This window comes from Oncorhynchus mykiss, chromosome 12, assembly GCF_013265735.2.
Source record: "Oncorhynchus mykiss isolate Arlee chromosome 12, USDA_OmykA_1.1, whole genome shotgun sequence".
In the NCBI taxonomy this organism is placed as follows: Eukaryota; Metazoa; Chordata; class Actinopteri; order Salmoniformes; family Salmonidae; genus Oncorhynchus; species Oncorhynchus mykiss.
The window spans coordinates 53,280,947-53,299,140 of record NC_048576.1 but is presented as its reverse complement, the minus strand read 5'-3'; the positions used below and the strand labels follow the sequence as shown (position 1 = coordinate 53,299,140).

The following is an 18,194-nucleotide window of genomic DNA, read 5'->3' as shown; positions in this document are numbered from 1 at the left end:
AACAGCCTCTGAATGTCCTTGAGTGGCCTAGCCAGAGCCCGGACTTGAACTAGATTGAACATTTCTGCGGAGACCAGAAAATATCTGCGCAGCGACTTTCCCCGTCCAACCTTGACAGAGCATGAGAGGATCTCCAGAGGAGATTGGCAGAAACTCCCCAAATACAGGCGTGCCAAGCTGTAGCGTCACACCCAAGAAGACTCGAGGCTGTAATTGCTGCCAAAGGTGCTTCAACCAAGTACTGAGTAAAGGGTCTGAATACTTTTGTAAATGTGATATTTCTCTATTTTTTTTGTTGAAACATTTTTAAAAAGGTCTAAACCTGTTTTTGCTTTGTCATCAATGGGTATTGTGTGTAGATTGAGGGGAAAAAAATATTTTAATACATTACAGCCTTATTCAAAAATGTATCAAAATGTGGAAAAAGTCAAGGGGTATGAATACTTTCCGAATGTACTGTACATTTTACGGACACGGTATATTTATAGTTATCTTGTTTTGTTTTTAGTCTCAGCCCTCAACTACCCTCAACCCCTCCCATCTACTTCTGAAGAACATCCACTTTTAATTTCTAGCTGCTGTATATTTTTCTGCTGTGATGTTATACAAAAGTTAGGAACCTTTCTATTCTCATAGTTTCTACACATTGCACGTTAAATAAAAACCTTTTTGCATAGAATTCTGTCAATTCGGTCAAAATATTCAAGGGTAGACTTCTATTGATTTTTTTTTTTGTCTGGTGCTCAGATGGAGGGCACTGCACGTTTCAAGCCTCAGGATGAAACATGTATTCTGTTTTGCTCTCTGGAGCAGAGTACAGCTGAAAGGAGAGATGATTATTTAAAAAAATATTTAACTAGGCAAGTTTGTTCAGTACAAATTCTTATTTACAATGACTGCCTAGGAACAGTGGGTTAACTGCCTTGTTCAGGGGCAGAGTGACAGATTTTTATCTTGTCAGCTTGGGGATTCAATCTCGCAACCTTTCAGTTACTAGCCCAATCCCCAATGGGGATCCCCGGTGTCTGTGATACACGCTGTTTGGTGCAACGCAGACCCGGTGGTGAGCAAGAGACTGAGGATACCAAGTCTGTCTTGAGTTTTGATGCAAAGTGTTTGCCGGATAAAGTCCTGTGATTTTTTTGATTCCGAACCCACTACAGTGTTTCAAACGCCAGAATGTAGGAGGGAGATTATGAGGTGTGCAGATGGGCATGGGACAAAAGAGTGTGTCGTATTTCAATTATGTGGGATCAGAAATGTCCTGTACGAGTGAGACAGATTGAAGTTTCCATGGTGAGAGCAGTGCGGAAAGGGTCAAAACCATGAATAGCCCATTGTAGTGTCTTAAATGTAAAATGTTTGGCCACATGGCAAGTTTGTGCAGATGGAATAAATATGTTGTGGAAGAGTCAGTGGATACAGTGTGCCATTGTGGTGAGAACCATGCTCCCAACTTCCAGGAGTGCCCGGTAAGGGCGAAGGAGGTTGAAATAGCAAATATCTGGGCTGTCCACCAGGTCTCCTATGCAGAGGCAGTGCAAATAGCTGAAGGAGCAAGTGCAATAAATGCCCCTCAGCCTGCAGAAAGTGTTTTTTCATTGATTAAGGGGTCCTGAAGTACTGATAGTGAAGGTGGATTTTGTTGCGTTTATTGCATAGGTGATAAATTGTACAAGTCAAATCATCAAGAAATATAAGAAACTTGACATAATTGTGAATGGAGGTAATGGGGGCGGTAAATGAGTAGCGACGCTCCCCATCCAACCTTCTTCACCCTTTCCCTATTTCCCTGTTTTTCTGCGTTAAAGTTCCCCAGTTTTCACCCCACACAGTAGGTGGCACCATGCACCTCTAACGTATATTTCCTAACCGCCAAATACCATAGAAGAAGAAGACCCGGAAACCATTCCTTTAGTTTTCTCGTGACACGTATCTAGCAACGAAGTTGGCGGAGTCCAGTGTTGAATTGTTCATCGTTGCAGGTAACAGCGGTTAGTATTGCTTAGTAAAATCCATGTAATAGTAAAACGCTTTTTTTTTTATAGCTTTTTTAAATATTGTGTCGAGGCCCACATTCATTTTAGCGTCGCGAAGCCGCCTGATCCCGCGAGCTTAACGTTACATTATAACTGCACGGCTGTCAATTGTAACTAGATATAATTTCCAGACTGATACTATAGGTAGTGCAGTATGGTAATCAGTGGGGTAAATTAACAGGCTGCATTCCTTTATTAGTCTGCTCTAGCTTACTAGCTAGCCAACGTTAGCTAGCCACCCTGATTGTCTACGTAAACTAGTTAGGCGTCCAGTTAGCTAGCTAACCTGGAATACATTTGGCTAGTTAGCTAGCTGACGTTAAATACCAGTTTTAGTAAATTAGCTAGCTAACCAGCTAACGTTAGACGGCAAATGTAATCAAATATTGCCCCACCTGTTTAACAAACGTGCTTGCCAGCTAGCTAACGTTAGGTTAACGTTGTTTGTGTGGTTGCCATGGCGTTGTAAAGCAGCCTAACGAACTCTGTAAATGTTGTAGCTAAGTGTTTCTTAATCAGCGTTTTTGTTTTTAATAAGTTGTTTGGATATCTGGTTATTTATATCCACGGAGTTGCAGGTCTGATGGCATGTTGACTTGTCTGGCTTCGCTAAATTATTAGCTGGCTGAAGTTTGCGTTTAAAAGATGCATCTCAGCCCCGGTTGCTTGATCAAAGACCTGAGCCCCATTCTGAAAGTGTCAGAGCTCGTAGTAGTGATGACTACTGTTCTAGACTGATGTGCGGTGAGCTTTCTGCGCTGTAGCAGCAGCAGAGGCATCACCAACGTGGGTGCTACACGTCAGTTGTGGAGGGGTATGAAGTGTCCACAATGGAAATAAGAACTTTCGTCATCCTCGATGATTGTAAATGTACTATCTACATGCGTGGTTGTATTGTTTTACATTTGTCATAAATACAGTGCATTTGGAAAGTATTCAGACCCCTTGACTTTTTCCATATTTTGTTACGTTACAGCCTTATTCTAAAATGTATTACATTGTTTTTTCCCCCTCATCGATGTACACACAATACCCCATAATGACAAAGCAACAACAGGTTGCATTTTAGCAAATGAATAAATGTTTTTGACATTTACATAACAGAACCATTGAAAAGTTTGGACACAACTCATTCAAGGGGTTAAATATATTTACTATTTAATACATTCTACACCTCAACTATGAAATGACACACATGGTATCATGTAGTAACCAAACAATCAAAATATATTTATATATTATATTCAAAGTAGCCACCCTTTGCCTTGACAGCTTTGCACACTCTTGGCATTCTCTCAACCAGCTTCATGAGAATGCTTTTCCAACAGTCTCTTGAAGGAGTTCCCATATGCTCAATACTTGTTGGATGCTTTTCCAGCACTCAGCGGTCCAACTCATCCCAAACCATCTCAGTTGGGTTCAGGTCGGGTGATTGTGGAGGCTAGGTCATCTGATGAATGACTCCATCACTCTCCTCCTTGGTCAAATAGCCCTTACACAGCTTGGAGGTGTGTTGCTTCATTGTCCTGTTGAAAATCAAATTATAGTCCCACTAAGCGCAAACCAGATGGGATGGCGTATCGCTGTGGTAGCCATGCTATTTAAGTGTGCTTTGAATTCTAAATGAATCACAGACAGTGTCACCATCACAGCTCCTCCATGTTTTACTGTGGGAACCACACATGCGGAGGTCATCCGTTCGCCTACTCTGTCTCAAAGACACGGTGGTTGAAACTAAAAATCTCAATTTGGACTCATCAGATCAAAAGGACAGGTTTCCACCGGTCTAATGTCCATTGCTCGTGTTTCTTGACCCAAGCAAGTCTCTTCTTCTTATTGGTGCCCTTTAGTAGTGTTTTCTTTGCAGCAATTCGACCATGGCCCGATTCACACAGTCTCCTCTGAACAGTTGATGTCTGTTACTTGAATTTCTTAATTTTCCGCATTGACTTAACATGTCTTAAAGTAAGGATGGACTGTTGTTTCTCTTTGCTTATTTGAGCTGTTCTTGTCATAATATGGACTTGGTCTTTTACCAAATAGGGATATCTTCTGTATACAACTAGGGTTGCAAAATTCCCAGGTTTTCCAGAAATCCTGGTAGAAAAACTAGAATAAACAGGAAATCCAGGAATCTAACAAATGGGATTTCTGGAAAACCTGGAAATTTAGTTACCGGAATTTTGCAACCCTATATACCACCCCTACCATGTCACAACACAACTGATTGGCTCAAACGCATTAAGAAGGAAAGAAATTCCACACATTTACTTTTAACAAGGCACACCTGTTAATTGAAATTCATTCCTGGTGACTACTGCATGAAGCTGGTTGAGCAAATGCGAAGAGTGTACAAAGCTGTCAAGGCAAAGGCATCAGGCGTCGACTGTCTAGCCACAGATGACATGGGCAAGTATATTTGGTGCATCGAATGGCTTTCCCCTTGATGCTAAATTTCTAGCGAGCAAACGTATCCACATGAAAAGAAACATACCCGGAATAAGGGTGGCTACTTAGAATCTCAAAAACAAAATATATTTTAATTTGTTTAACTCTTTTTTTTGTTTTGTTTACTACATGATTCCATATGTGTTATTTCATAGTTTTGATATCTTCACTATTACGCTGCAATGTAGGAAATGGTAAAAAAATATATATAAAAAAAATAACTCTTGAATGAGTAAATGTGTTCAAACTTTTGACTTTTACTGTACATATTTCTGTAACTACCTCGTACCCCAGCGCATTGACTTGGCACCGGTTTTCATAGTTTAGCTCGTCTCCTTATTGTTTTAGTTTGAACATATTTGTTGCTTTTTAACTGCATTGTTGGGAAAGGGCTCGTAAGTAAGCTTTTCACGGTGAAGTCGACACCTGACCTGTTGTATTCGGCACATGTGACATCAAATTTGATTTATCTAGAATGTTGGTTGGCTAGCTCATCACTAGCTAAATGGCTAGTTAGCTAAAGTTAAATATCAAGCGGGAATACCGTTGGAAACAAACATTAGACAGCCAGGTAACAAACGTTAGAGTTGGGTAGCTAGTTGGATAGTTTGTTAACCAACCAGGTATATGTTCACTATATTCCTGAATATAGATAAGTTTGCCACTACCGTTAAGATTGGAAGGTAACTTAGCTAGCTAGTGGTAAGTAAGACTGTCTAGCCACCGATGACAAGGGCAAGTATATTTGGTGCATCGAATGGCTTTCCCCTTGATGCTACGTTTCTAGCGAGCAAACGTATCTACATGAAAATAAACATACCAGGAATAAGGGCAGCAATACACACTAACTTCCCAGATACCAATGCATCAAGTGGTGCTAAACTAGCCATCAATTGAATACTGTTTACATAATTTTCTCCTCCAGCTGTACAATGCTCATTAACTATTTATTTTTTGCAGACGGTCAAAAATGTCAGGCTTTGACAACTTCAACACAGATTTCTACCAGTCCAGCTACAGTGTAGATGACCAAGGCCAACCTGCTGGATATGGCTACAGTAACACAGAAGACCCCTACAAACAGTATGTTTTGTCAACTTGTTAAAATTGCATTGACCCCAGTTACTCTAACTCACCGTGCTCTGAAAATACACATGCCTGTCAACAATTTGAAAACAATGCATTTTTTCCCTCAATGTCTCTCAATGGCCTGTTTTGTTAGTATTGTTCCCTATGTGTTGCTTACTAGCTTGAGTCAAAGTGTTTTTAACAAAGCCATGAAGGTTTTCTGAGAAGTGTGCTTATGTTTCCCCCCCTAGGGGTCAGTATGACTACTCCCAACCGATGGGATACTCAGCCCCAGGGATGATGCAACCCCAGCAGCCCTACACAGGCCAGATCTACCAACCCACACCAGCCTTCACACCTTCCCCCACACAGTCCATGTACGGCAGCAGCTTTGATGACGAGCCCCCGCTGCTGGAGGGTAAGGATAACCAAGTGGTGAGACTCCATAGGGAAAGGGGTGGTAAAGAATGCTAACTCAATTGCTTGATCACAAATCAAGCTTTTTCCTCTACCTCCCTAAGCACTTTTGTTGATCTGAGAGGATTGGCTAGTTGAAGCCAGGTGGAGCTTTTAGATTTGATCTTTACCTCTGACTTACTCTGAAGCATAGGAGCTTCATACTAGGGATTGGGGGAATGAAGACACATTTCTCAAGGTATGAGTGGTCAGGGGAGCACATAGCCAAAAGGATCCAACTCTTGTTCATTTCTCTCGAGTCGGATCAGTGCTATGCCGGGTTATGGACAGCCAGAGCCCAGCACAGTATATGGTCCTCAAATCCAGGGATGGAATATGTCGTTGTACTCCTAGGGCTCTATTTCATCTGTATCACGGAAGTTCTGTGTTACAGCGTGATTAAAATTGAAATGTTCCCGCATTAGTGGAGACTGCAGGCACTGGTAACGCTGCATATGGCGGCTCAATCGGAAATTACCTTTACATTTCTATTGTGCGATCTGTAACCCTTAAGCAATAGATTTAATATAGCTCCTAATCAAAATGATGAAAGGTGAATCAAGAAGATTGAAATATTTGTCTGCCGTTTTTGTCAACATGCTAGGTTAGCTAATGCTAAAGCAACCCATCGGATTCAGCTAGACTTTTGGTAGCTACTCACCACAACCCTAGGCACTGCATTTTCATGGAATCCAATGGGTGGATAAAGCATTGCTTAGCATACTTTTTGGTCATGTAGTGTATGTGGACACATGCTCTGGGGTTGAGTTCAGGGCTCTGTGCAGTCCAGTCAAGTTCTTCCACACAACAAACCATTTCTGTATGGACCTTGCTTTGTGCACGGGGGCATTGTCATGCTGAAACAGGAAAGGGCCTTCCCCAAACGGTTGCCACAAAGTTGGAAGCACAGAATAACCTAGAATCTCCTTGTATGCTGTAGCGTTATGATTTCCCTTCACTGGAACTAAGGGGCTTAGCCCAGACCATTATTCCTCCACCACCACTCCAGCCGATGCTTTTCATTGACAATGTTTATCTTAAGCTTGTGTGCGACTTCTCGCCCATGGAAACCCATTTCATGAAGCTCCCAACGAACAGTTTCTGTGTTGATGTTGCTTCGAGGCAGTTTGGAACTAGGTAGTGAGTGTTGCAACCGAGGACAGACTCTTTTTATGCGCTTCAGCTGTCGGCGGTCCCGTTCTGCGAGCTTGTGTGGCAGACCACTTCGCGGTTGTGCCATTGTTGCACCTTTCCACTTCACAATAACAGCATTTACCTTTGACCGGGGCAGCTCTAGCAGGGCAGAAATTTGACGAACTGACTTGTAGATGTGGCACCATCGTATGGCCGTGCCACATTTGAAATGCGATAACCTCTTCAGTAAGGCCATTCTGCTGCCAATATTTGTCTATGGAGAATGTTTGGCTGTGTGCTCGATTTTATACACCTGTCATCAACGGGTGTGGCAGAAATAGCTGAATCCACTCATTTGAAGCGATGTCCACATACTTTTGTGTATATATAGTGTATTCCATCCCAAGTTTGAGGTACAGTATGTTTTCCCAGCCATATACCGCCCTGGGCTCTGAATGTCCACATTCCGACTAGAGAAATGAACAAGTCAGATCCTTTTGGCTTGGGAGCACATCAAGATCTATAGAGGACTCCAGTGCCCAAAAGCCCATTTTGGCATGGGCAGTGTAACAGTACAAATTTAGACCGTCCCCTCGCCCATACCCGGGCGCGAACTAGGGACCTTCTGCACACATCAACAACTGACACCTACGAAGCGTCGTTACCCATCGCGCCACAAAAGCCGCGGCCCTTGCAGAGCAAGGGGAACTACTACTTCAAGGTCTCAGAGCAAGTGACGTCACTGATTGAAACGCTATTTAGCGCCCACGCTAACTAAGCTAGCCGTTTCACATCCGTTACACTCACCCCCCTTTTGACCTTCCTCCTTTTTCCGCAGCAACCAGTAATCCGGGTCAACAGCATCAATGTAACAGTACAAATTTAGACCGTCCCCTCGCCCATACCCGGGCGCGAACTAGGGACCTTCTGCACACATCAACAGTCACCCTCGAAGCATCGTTACCCATCGCTCCACAAAAGCCGCGGCCCTTGCAGAGCAAGGGGAACTACTACTTCAAGGTCTCAGAGCAAGTGACGTCACTGATTGAAACGCTATTTAGCGCCCACGCTAACTAAGCTAGCCGTTTCACATCTGTTACACTCACCCCCCTTTTGACCTTCCTCCTTTTTCCGCAGCAACCAGTAATCCGGGTCAACAGCATCAATGTAACAGTACAAATTTAAACCGTCCCCTCGCCCATACCAGGGCGCGAACCAGGGACCTTCTGCACACATCAACAACTCACCCTCGAAGCATCGTTACCCATCGCGCCACAAAAGCCGCGGCCCTTGCAGAGCAAGGGGAACTACTACTTCAAGGTCTCAGAGCAAGTGACGTCACTGATTGAAACGCTATTTAGCGCCCACGCTAACTAAGCTAGCCGTTTCACATCCGTTACAGCAGCACCATTAAGGACTTTCACCATTTTGAAGTGGTTAACTGGGTTGGACTTCCTATGGTTTAAGGAAGGATCACATAATTCCATCCAGGTCATCAGGAGGGATCAGTCAATTAATTATACTTGTGAGCAAACGTTCCATAAATGCGGGTGGCAGTAAATCGCCAAACTTGGCTTCATACCTATTCAAACAACACACTCCATTATGTACCTTTGTGTGTTTACCTACTAAAGAAGTAGTAGAAGAAAATGGTCTACTCCAAACTTGAGATGGCCTCAATGGCGCTGCCCACGTGCTCAGATGCCATAACGGGACAGATGCAAAGTTGTGATCTCTATACATCTCTATGGGGGAGCACTATGATGGGTTTAGTGGGATATGTGTCCATGTTGCCCTCCCCTGTGACAAGAAGACCTAGTTAAACCAGTAGAGTGACCCAGTTGTGTGCACTAAATGGGTCAGCAGTCAGGGATCACCAGGGCCATCCTGCTAAGCTAATAAATTACTCCAAGTAAGGTCTTATTTTGGAGATGAGCATTCATCTGATACATTGGTGTGTCGTAGTGAAAGAAGTTTTTGTTGGTTGTCATTTCCTTATTAAACTGAAAAGGTGTCATTCTAGGAGGTATAGAGAATTGTATGATTCTCTTTTTTTCTGATTATATTGTAAGAATGAGTTTTCCCTTCTCTCAACCAACCCTTTCACTTATATCTGACATTGCTTTAATATCATTTCATGCTTTTACTCTACCTCACAGAATTGGGCATTAACTTTGACCACATCTGGCAGAAGACCCTGACAGTGCTCCACCCCATGAAGGCAGCAGATGGTAACATTATGAACGAGACTGACCTGGCTGGGCCCATGGTGTTCTGTCTGGCCTTCGGAGCCACCTTACTTCTGGTAAGAACTATTCTATTACTGATGTAGTACAGCACTTGAACACTTACATGGTATCTGTATGTATTTGTCATTATACCTTGTGCAATAGCATTGTCTGCCTTGGGAAGAAATTACTGTAAATGCAGATGGCTGATGAGTTGTCAATATGTTCCTGTCTCTGTTTATCTGCTACAGACAGGAAAGATCCAGTTTGGCTATGTGTATGGCATCAGCGTCATCGGCTGCCTGGGGATGTACTGTCTCCTCAACCTAATGAGCATGACAGGTGTGTCGTTTGGCTGTGTCGCCAGTGTACTGGGCTACTGCCTTCTACCCATGATCCTCCTTGCCAGCTTCGGAATCATCTTCTCTTTACAGTAAGAACAAACATGGGCCTGAGAATAGAGGTTAGGTCAGTTTAGTAAAGTACTCTGTCACATTATATAGAGCAGATCTGTGGATTGTAAGTGTCAGGTGGTGCACAACATAATATGAGCCTTTGCTCTTTGTTTGTGGACAATTTAAATTGCAATTTTTTTTTACCTAACTGGCTTTTCTTGACCTTTTTCAGAGGCATGTTTGGAATAATCATCGCAGCCACGATAATTGGCTGGTGCAGTTTCTCCGCTTCCAAGATCTTCATCTCGGCCCTGGCCATGGACGGACAGCAACTTCTGGTGGCGTACCCCTGTGCCCTCCTCTATGGGGTGTTTGCCCTCATCTCTGTCTTCTGAACTGTCTCTGTCTGTCATCTACACCATGCAGGAAAACGGCCCAGCAAACCCAACTAACTTGACGACCAGTAAGAAGCGCTGCTGTGCTGCACCCACATCACAGTGCAGTGGTGTGGCCAGAAACCCTGTCAGTTTCATTCCACTTTTACACCCGCCGACAGGGGTCAGTTGTAGAGTATCAATTCCAAACCATTTCGATTCAGGACTAAGGACCCATCCACGGACCACTGCAATCTTATATTTAATGTAAAGCTTGTTCTTTATTCTGTTTGTGTTTTTGTTTCTGAGATTTTTTGAGCTTTGAGGCCTTCAGAAAATGTTTTGCACAGGTATTTTCAATTTTATTCAACTGAAGCAGGTGACTTGAAATTGAGTTGTTAGAATAAGACCTTGTTGCATAGTTAATCTATCTCTAATATCAACAGCCCTCTCATTCATACATACACATCTGGGTACTCAGAGGTCTCCTTACAACTCTGAAAATACATGTTTTATAAACCTGCAATCATTTTCACTCCATTTTCTGTCCTGTTAGGTCTTCCTTAGAACAATTTAAATTGCTGAAACATGAGGTGCTGCTTGACCAAAACTCTGCCTTGTGGCATTCTCAATTGTATTTCCCAGCCCCCCCCCCATGTGATCAGGGCTGTGTTGGTTTTGTAGCTTGTGTGATTTAAAACTTTGGGCTGTCAAAGTGCCTGTGCGATGACAGCTGTGTACACACTGCACACAGTCAAGTTATGTCCAAAATGAATTTTTAAAAAGAAATAGATATTTGTGAGGTTTTAATTTTATTGTAAAATAGTTTGTTGTTCAAGATCAAAACCGCACTGCAGGGCTCCAGCCTACTGTGCTGTCAAATCAAATTTATTTATATAGCCCTTCTTACATCAGCTGATATCTCAAAGTGCTGTACAGAAACCCAGCCTAAAACCCCAAACAGCAAGCAATGTAGTTGTAGAAGCATGGTGGCTAGGAAAAACTCCCTAGAAACGCCAAAAACTGTTAAGACTTTGTGTATCCACATTTTTTCACGAACAGAATAGGCGTCACAAAGCTGTCAGCTGTGTTTAATGGTATTGTACTACAGGCCGGTCAAACCACACAAGAAAAGTATCTCACAGATCCTAGGAGATTTTCAGTCTCTTACCCATTATTCTCATGAAGTTTGTATTTGATCGGTTTTCTGTTTTTCACCTCAAGGCTATGATGCATTGTTGAGCTTGTTTTTTGGCTGCAGGGTTATATGGCACACTAGAGTGCATTGAATAACTATTGTCATAGTTTTAGTCTTTTACTGTTCACTTTGACTACAATGTGGGTGTGAATTTTGGTTTCGCACAAAGGTGTCACCTGAAAGGCACGGTTTTATGGTCATCAGTGGTTTTTCTCAGTTTTCCTATACCTTTGTTTTTATGCTAAACCTGAGCTCCTGAAGGGATGCCATTTTATATAGTCTTCCTAAGAATAATGAATAATTCAAAATTTAAATTGAGTGCTTTTCTATTTCAACATACTATACACAAGGGAATACTTTGCATTTCAAGCAACCAAGAGCCATTTACAGTGCTACTCTTTTATGGCCAAGTATACTGTCATTTTTTTTGTACTTCTTAAAAGTCCCAATGTTGTTCTTTTGTCATGTTGAAATTCTTGATCAATTGGAAAAGGGTGGTGCTTGTGTGGTTTTATTGGCCACTATCTAAATAAAATATAGGTCGATACATCCTTTTTTATTATTATTTCATGCTTTCAGCCAGAAACAATGGTTTGTGGTTTTTGGAGTTCATCCTGTAATGACTGGATGGTGGAACCAAAACCATATTTTTCTCTACTGCAGTGGTCATTCATCCTGGTCCTGGAGCGCTACCCTCCTGTAGGTTTCCGCTCCAACCCCAGTTGTAACCTACCTGATACAGCTGATCAACAAGCTAATTATTAGAGTCCAATGCGCTAGATTAGGGTTGCAGCGAAACAACACTACAAGACTGTTCTCAAGGAACTGGATTGGAGAGCCCTGCTCTACTGTATAACATCAGTCTCTATGTTGAGAGATTGAAGATCTTTACGAATTGTTTGGATTATGTTTTCAGAATGAAGGAAAATGACACTAATGCCCCATCCTGATGGCAATGGGTCATTGTTTTGTATCCCAGTCCCTATTAGTCTATAGGAAATATGGAGATGTACAGGATAGATGTACAGGATATACAGCAAAATTATACAGCAAAATTAAGGCAGTTATGCATTTTTTTTAAAAACATTACAATACATTCACAACGTATTAAGTGTGTGCACTCAGGCCCCTACTCTACTGCCACATATCTACAACACAAAATCCGTGTGTGTAGTACATATGTTATCGTGTGTTTGTATGCATGTGTCTGCCTATGTTTGTGTTGCTTCACAGTCCCTGCTGTTTCATAAGGTGTATTTTTATATTTTTTTAATCAAAATGTACTGCTTGTTACTTGATGTGGAATGGAGTTCCATGTTGTCATGGCTCTATGTAGTACTGTGCGCCTCCCATAGTCTGTTCTGTGAAGAGACCCCTGGTGGCATGTCTTGTGGGGTATGCATGGGTGTCCGTGCTGTGTGCCAGTAGTTCAAGCAAACAGCTTGGTGCATTCAACATGTCAATGCCTCTCACGAATACAAATAGTGATGAAGTCAATCTCTCTTCCACTTTGAGCCAGGAGAGGTTGACATGCATATTATTGTTAGCTCTCTGTGTACATCCAAGGGCCAGCCCCTCTGCCCTGTTCTAAGCCAATTGAAATTGTCCAAGTTCCTCTTTGTGGCGCTTGACCACACAACTGAACAGTATTCCAGGTGCGGCAAAACTAAGGCTTGTAGGACCTGCCTTGTGGGTAGTGCTGAATGCAGAGCAGCGCTTTATTGTGGACAGACTTCTCCCCATCATAGCTACTGTTGTATCAATATGTTTTGACCATCCAGGGTTACAATCCAGGGTTACTCCAAGCAGTTTAGTCTCCTCAACCTGCCCAATTGCCATATTATTCATTACAATATTTATTTGAGGTTTAGGGTTTAGTGGATGATTTGTCCGGGCCTACCAGAATAGCTAAATACATTTTATGCTCATTTTGAGGCAAGCAACAGGTAACCTGCCTAAATGACTACCGCCCGTAGCACTCACAGCAGTAGCTATGAAGTGCTGTGAAAGGCTGGTCATGGCTCAACACCAGCATCCCAGAAACCCTATATCCACTCCAATTCGCATACCGCCCCAACAGATCCACAGATGCAATCTCTATTGCACTCCACATTGCCCTTTTCCCACCTGGACAAAAGGAACACGTATGTGAGAATGCTGTTCATTAACTACAGCTCAGTGTTCAACACCATTGTGCCCACAAAGCTCATCACTAAGCTAAGGACCCTGGGACTAAACACCTCCCTCTGCAACTGGATCCTGGACTTCCTGACGGGCTGCCCCCAGGTGATAAGGGTAAGCAACAACACATCTGCCACGCTGGTCCTCAATATGGGGGCCCCTCAGGGGTGTGTGCTTAGTCCCCTCCTGTACTCCCTGTTCACCCACGACTGCGTGGCCAAGCACGACTCCCAACACCATCATTAAGTTTGCTGACGACACAACAGTGGAAGGCCTGATCACCGACAATGATGAGACCGCCTATAGGGAGGAGGTCAGAGACCTGGCAGTGTGGTGCCCTGACAACAACTCTCCCTCAATGTGGACTACAGGAAAAGGAGAACCGAACATGCCCCCATTCACATCAACGAGGCTGTAGTGGAGCGGATCGCGAGTTTCATGTTCCTTGGTGTCCACATCACTAACAAACTATCATGGTCCAAACATACCAAGATAGTTGTGTAGAGGGCATGAGAACACCATTTCCCCCTCAGGAGACTGAAAGGATTTGGCATGTATCCCCAGATCCTCAAAAAGTTATACAGCTGCACCATTGAGAGCATCCTGACCGGTTGCATCACCGCCTGGTATGGCAACTGTTCGGCACCGTAAGGCGCTACAGAGTGTAGTGTGTACGGCCCAGTACATCACCGGGGCCAAGCTTCCTGCCATCCAGGTCCTATATACTAGGCGGTGTCAGGAAGGCCCAAAAAATTGACTCCAGTCACCCAAGTCATAGACTTTTCTGTCTGCGACACTACAGCAAGCGGTACCGGAGTGCCAAGTCTAGGTCCAAAAGGCTCCTGAACAGCTTTTACCCCCAAGCCATAAGACTGCTTAACAATTAATCAAATGGCCACCCGGATTATTTACATTGACCCACCCTCCCCCCTTTATTTCTACACTTCTGCTACTCACTGTTTATTAATTATGCATAGTGACTTCATCCCTATCTACATGTACAAATTACCTCGACTAACCTGTAACCCGGCACATTGACTCGGTACCGGTACCCCCTGTATATAGCCTAGGTATTGTTATTTTACTGTGTTACTTTTTATTAATTTTTTTTGTAAACATTTCCCTTCACTATTTCTTGAACTGCATTGTTGTTTAAGGGCTTGTAAGTAAGGGGTAAGGGGCCTAGACAGCTGTCTTGGGGAATTCCTGATTCTACCTTGATTTTGTTGGAGAGGCTTCCATTAGCAGGGGGTGTAAAGCCATAACACATACGTTTTTCCACCAACAGACTGTGATCGAAGATGTCAAAAGTCGTACTGAAGTGTAACAAAACAGTCCCCACAATATTTTTATCATCTACTTTTCTCAGACAATCATCAGTCATTTGTGTAAGTGCTGTGCTTGTTGAATTTCCTTCCCTATAAGTTTGCTGAAAGTCTGTTGTCAGTTTGTTTACTGTGTAATAGCATTGTATCTGGTCAAACACAATTTTTTCTGAAAGTTTACAAAGGGTCAGTAACGGGCTGATTGTTCGGCTATTTGTGCCAGTAAAGTTTTTTTTACTATCCTTAGGTAAGGGAATAACTTTTGCTTTCCTCCAGGCCTGAGGGCACACACTTTCTAGTAGGTTTAAATGTAAGATATGGCATATAGGAGTGACAATATCGTCCACTATTATCCTCAGTCATTTTCCATCTAAGTTGTCAGACCATGGCGTCTTGTTATTGTTGATAACAATTTGTTCACCTTTTTTCACATCTTCCACATTTACTTTATAATACGTCTGCTAAATCATTCATTTTCAGACACAAGTTTCTTCCACCCTGCATGTTTTCTGATGATCTCTAAGAGCCCCATGGAAGGTGACTCACTCTGTGTCTTATGACTTACTTACTCACGCTCTCATAAAGAATCAAACCAATTATATAAAGGCAATGTGGGGATTTCATGCTTTACATTTGATAGAAATCTACTTTAATTTCCATTGTTTCACAGATTTACACAGACACAGATGTGTTTGATAGATCTCAACAGGGTCTCAGAGTTTTTCACACACCCCTGTGGCCCTGGTAAGTCCTTCACAGTAGAACTCTGGCCTCGGGAGGGTGACACAGCTGCCATAGGGACAGTGTCTCCGACTATAAAAAATCTTACCCATAACACCTTAGAAACCATTTGTGTGGTTATTTTTAATAAAATGTTTGTTTTAAATGATGCATTGAAGTTAATGCATGGTTGTAAAGAAATTGCTTTTAAAGGTCATAGGCCTACAGGAATACTTCAGCCATTTTTAGGCTCATGTTGATGATTTTGTTTTGAGTGGTGATGATCAAGCGCTCAGTTTCAGGTCCTAATGTTTTAGGAATGATTCCAAAAACCTCAAAACATGTCTCCAGTTTATTGGTACGCCAACTTAATTCTCAACAATGGGCCCAGGTGCCCCCTCTAGGGAGACCCAGAGAGCTTTTAAGGTTTCTGTTTACAGTAAGTAAGGTCAGTAAGAATGTCCCAATTTAAGACCTGATGCAGTTTGGGGTTAATGCATGTCTATAAATTACAGTTGAGATGTTGTATATGGTCAAATTAACTCTTGAAAATGTCATTTTTTGATGGGGCTAGGATATTATTAGAGAATCTCTAGATGGCAGTGTTGAGTCATACATTGCCTGTCCAACTGGCTATCCTGTTGGCTGTAGAGGATTGCGGGCCATGTTGTCTAATGTTGTATAATTCGACGTCCATCTGATACATGGTGATTGACCGTTTGTTTTTCGCAGTGCTCTCTGACATGGTGAGTGATGATAGAGAAAATGAAAACCTAATTCACCCCTCCTATCATCAGATTACTGTGATACTGTCAGTGGCCAGCTCTAATGAATGGAAACACAAATGTCCCAAAGCGCTTCCCTGACTTATAATCAATGAGAACATTTTCATAGAGACATATCTGATTTGTTTTCTTAATCAAGATCCACTGTATGCTTATCTCAATGCGTAATTTACATTGATTGCTGCTTTAAATGGGAATTTTAGTTACCGTGAGTGACCACTCTGTAGAATGTAAAAAGTAAACAGTGGTATTTAGACATTTTTGGATTGCATTACCTCCACAATGTCAAGCAAAACTGTCAATACACTAGTTGTTCGTCAAATGCAAATCAATGCAAATTCACTTGCCATTACAGTAAACAGCATGAAAATATTATTTTTTTCCACCATTTTTTAAATTTCCACTATCCTTGACTTGCTTAGGACTGATTCAACAAGGAACCAGTATATTGAGTCACATGAGAAAAGAGTCCTCAATCCATTTCCTCCCCAAGTGTTATATACTGTGTTTGCTCTTATAGAAGTCATCCATACGCTGTTACTCTGTAGCATGACCCTAGCACATTAAGGGTGTGATATGTTTCTGAGAAATGGCTGCTTAATAATTGGCCTGTTGGATGGCCACAACGATGGCAGATGTTACATATGTGAGAGAGCCGGTCCAAAAATTATATCAGAAATTATCATGATTAGCGTGTGCTCACCCTAAGGGAGCGGTGGTGTTTTGTGGAAAATGCAATGATTGGTATTCAGCGATGCTGTGCCTTATGTATATCAAAACTGCCAGCTCCATGAATATTCACTGAGCAACTGTTACTTGGGCACTGAGTGTGATTTCCCTGCTGCTTCTGCACTTCATTAGGCTAATTGTCTCACTCATTGCATGGACCCTCAGTCAAACTCAATGAACTACCTCTCACACACAACAGCCAGCCAAAGTGTGGCTGGCCTCGAGCACTGATGGGTTGGTGAAGAGATTTCGCAGTTGTTTAGGCCCCCCCCCCTTTCCCCTCCACATCATACAGTACATACATACAGTGATAAATGCATGCACTACACCCCCCCCCCCCCCCCCCCCCCCCCCACACACACACACACACACATACGCAGCCATACACACACAGTACACATACATGTAAATGTGAAGGAATAAATGTATTCATAGTGATTTAGCCTTTGATATACCCTGCTCAGAATGTATACAATAAAAGAGAATAGGAGAATAGGTCTTGTCAGCTGAATCGTTTGAACCGCATGGCTACATGTGCCTCACAACCTCATCCAATTATGTTTAGGATCCTAATTTATAGCCGCAGTTAAGGCTGCACCACTGGGCTCAAATTAGGTTATCTGTATTCCAGTGGCGGTCGGTGCCGTTTAAGATAAGATAAGATTTTTATATTATGGGCATGGCCTTATTTCTACTACAGCATATTGGATGACTGTCAGTCATTCTCCATTCACCCAGCTCAATGTAACATTGATAGGTTTAGGCTCCTACATGATACTCTAATTTTCCCTTTACCCACTGAGAGGTTGCAACAACCTAACCTATGAATGAATGTTTACAATGTAAATTTACACTGCTATACAAGCTGTACACTCACTACTTTACATTGTAGCAAAGTGTCATTTCTTCAGTGTTGTCACATGAAAAGATATACTCAAATATTTACAAAAATGTGAGGGGTGTACTCACGTTTGTGATATACTGTAGGTGCACAGGTCGAGAGAAACATTTGAATAATCAAGGTGACAGACCACACAGCGACCACACTTATAATACATGAGAGTTCCCTTTGCTCACATCTAGTGGACATGTTGATTTTTTTGCCCTCTGCTAT

The 18,194-nt window shown here is 42.5% G+C and overlaps 1 protein-coding gene across 2 annotated transcripts; it reads left to right on the top strand.

The window, feature by feature from the left end:
• Window positions 1-1,833: 1,833 nt before the first annotated feature.
• LOC110537770 (protein YIPF5) lies at window positions 1,834-11,889 on the top strand. Of its 2 annotated transcripts, none has more exons than XM_036937782.1 (6): window positions 1,834-1,985; window positions 5,448-5,570; window positions 5,807-5,973; window positions 9,305-9,450; window positions 9,625-9,806; window positions 10,001-11,889. In XM_036937782.1, exons 2-6 carry the CDS (start codon window positions 5,458-5,460, stop codon window positions 10,161-10,163), a joined length of 771 nt encoding a protein of 256 aa, XP_036793677.1. In that variant the 5' UTR covers window positions 1,834-1,985; window positions 5,448-5,457; the 3' UTR covers window positions 10,164-11,889. The 2 variants fall into 2 exon arrangements, with proteins under 2 accessions (XP_036793677.1, XP_036793678.1); XM_036937783.1 differs by having other exon boundaries at window positions 1,846-1,994.
• Window positions 11,890-18,194: the final 6,305 nt, after the last annotated feature.

What these genes read in the sequence shown, in the direction of transcription:
- LOC110537770 (XM_036937782.1), top strand. Translation starts at nt 5,458, where the DNA reads ATGTCAGGCTTTGACAACTTCAACACAGATTTCTACCAGTCCAGCTAC. An exon ending in CGAGCCCCCGCTGCTGGAGG is followed by an intron (nt 5,974 to 9,304) that starts GTAAGGATAACC and finishes TCTACCTCACAG; the next exon opens with AATTGGGCATTAACTTTGAC. An exon ending in TCGGAGCCACCTTACTTCTG is followed by an intron (nt 9,451 to 9,624) that starts GTAAGAACTATT and finishes TATCTGCTACAG; the next exon opens with ACAGGAAAGATCCAGTTTGG.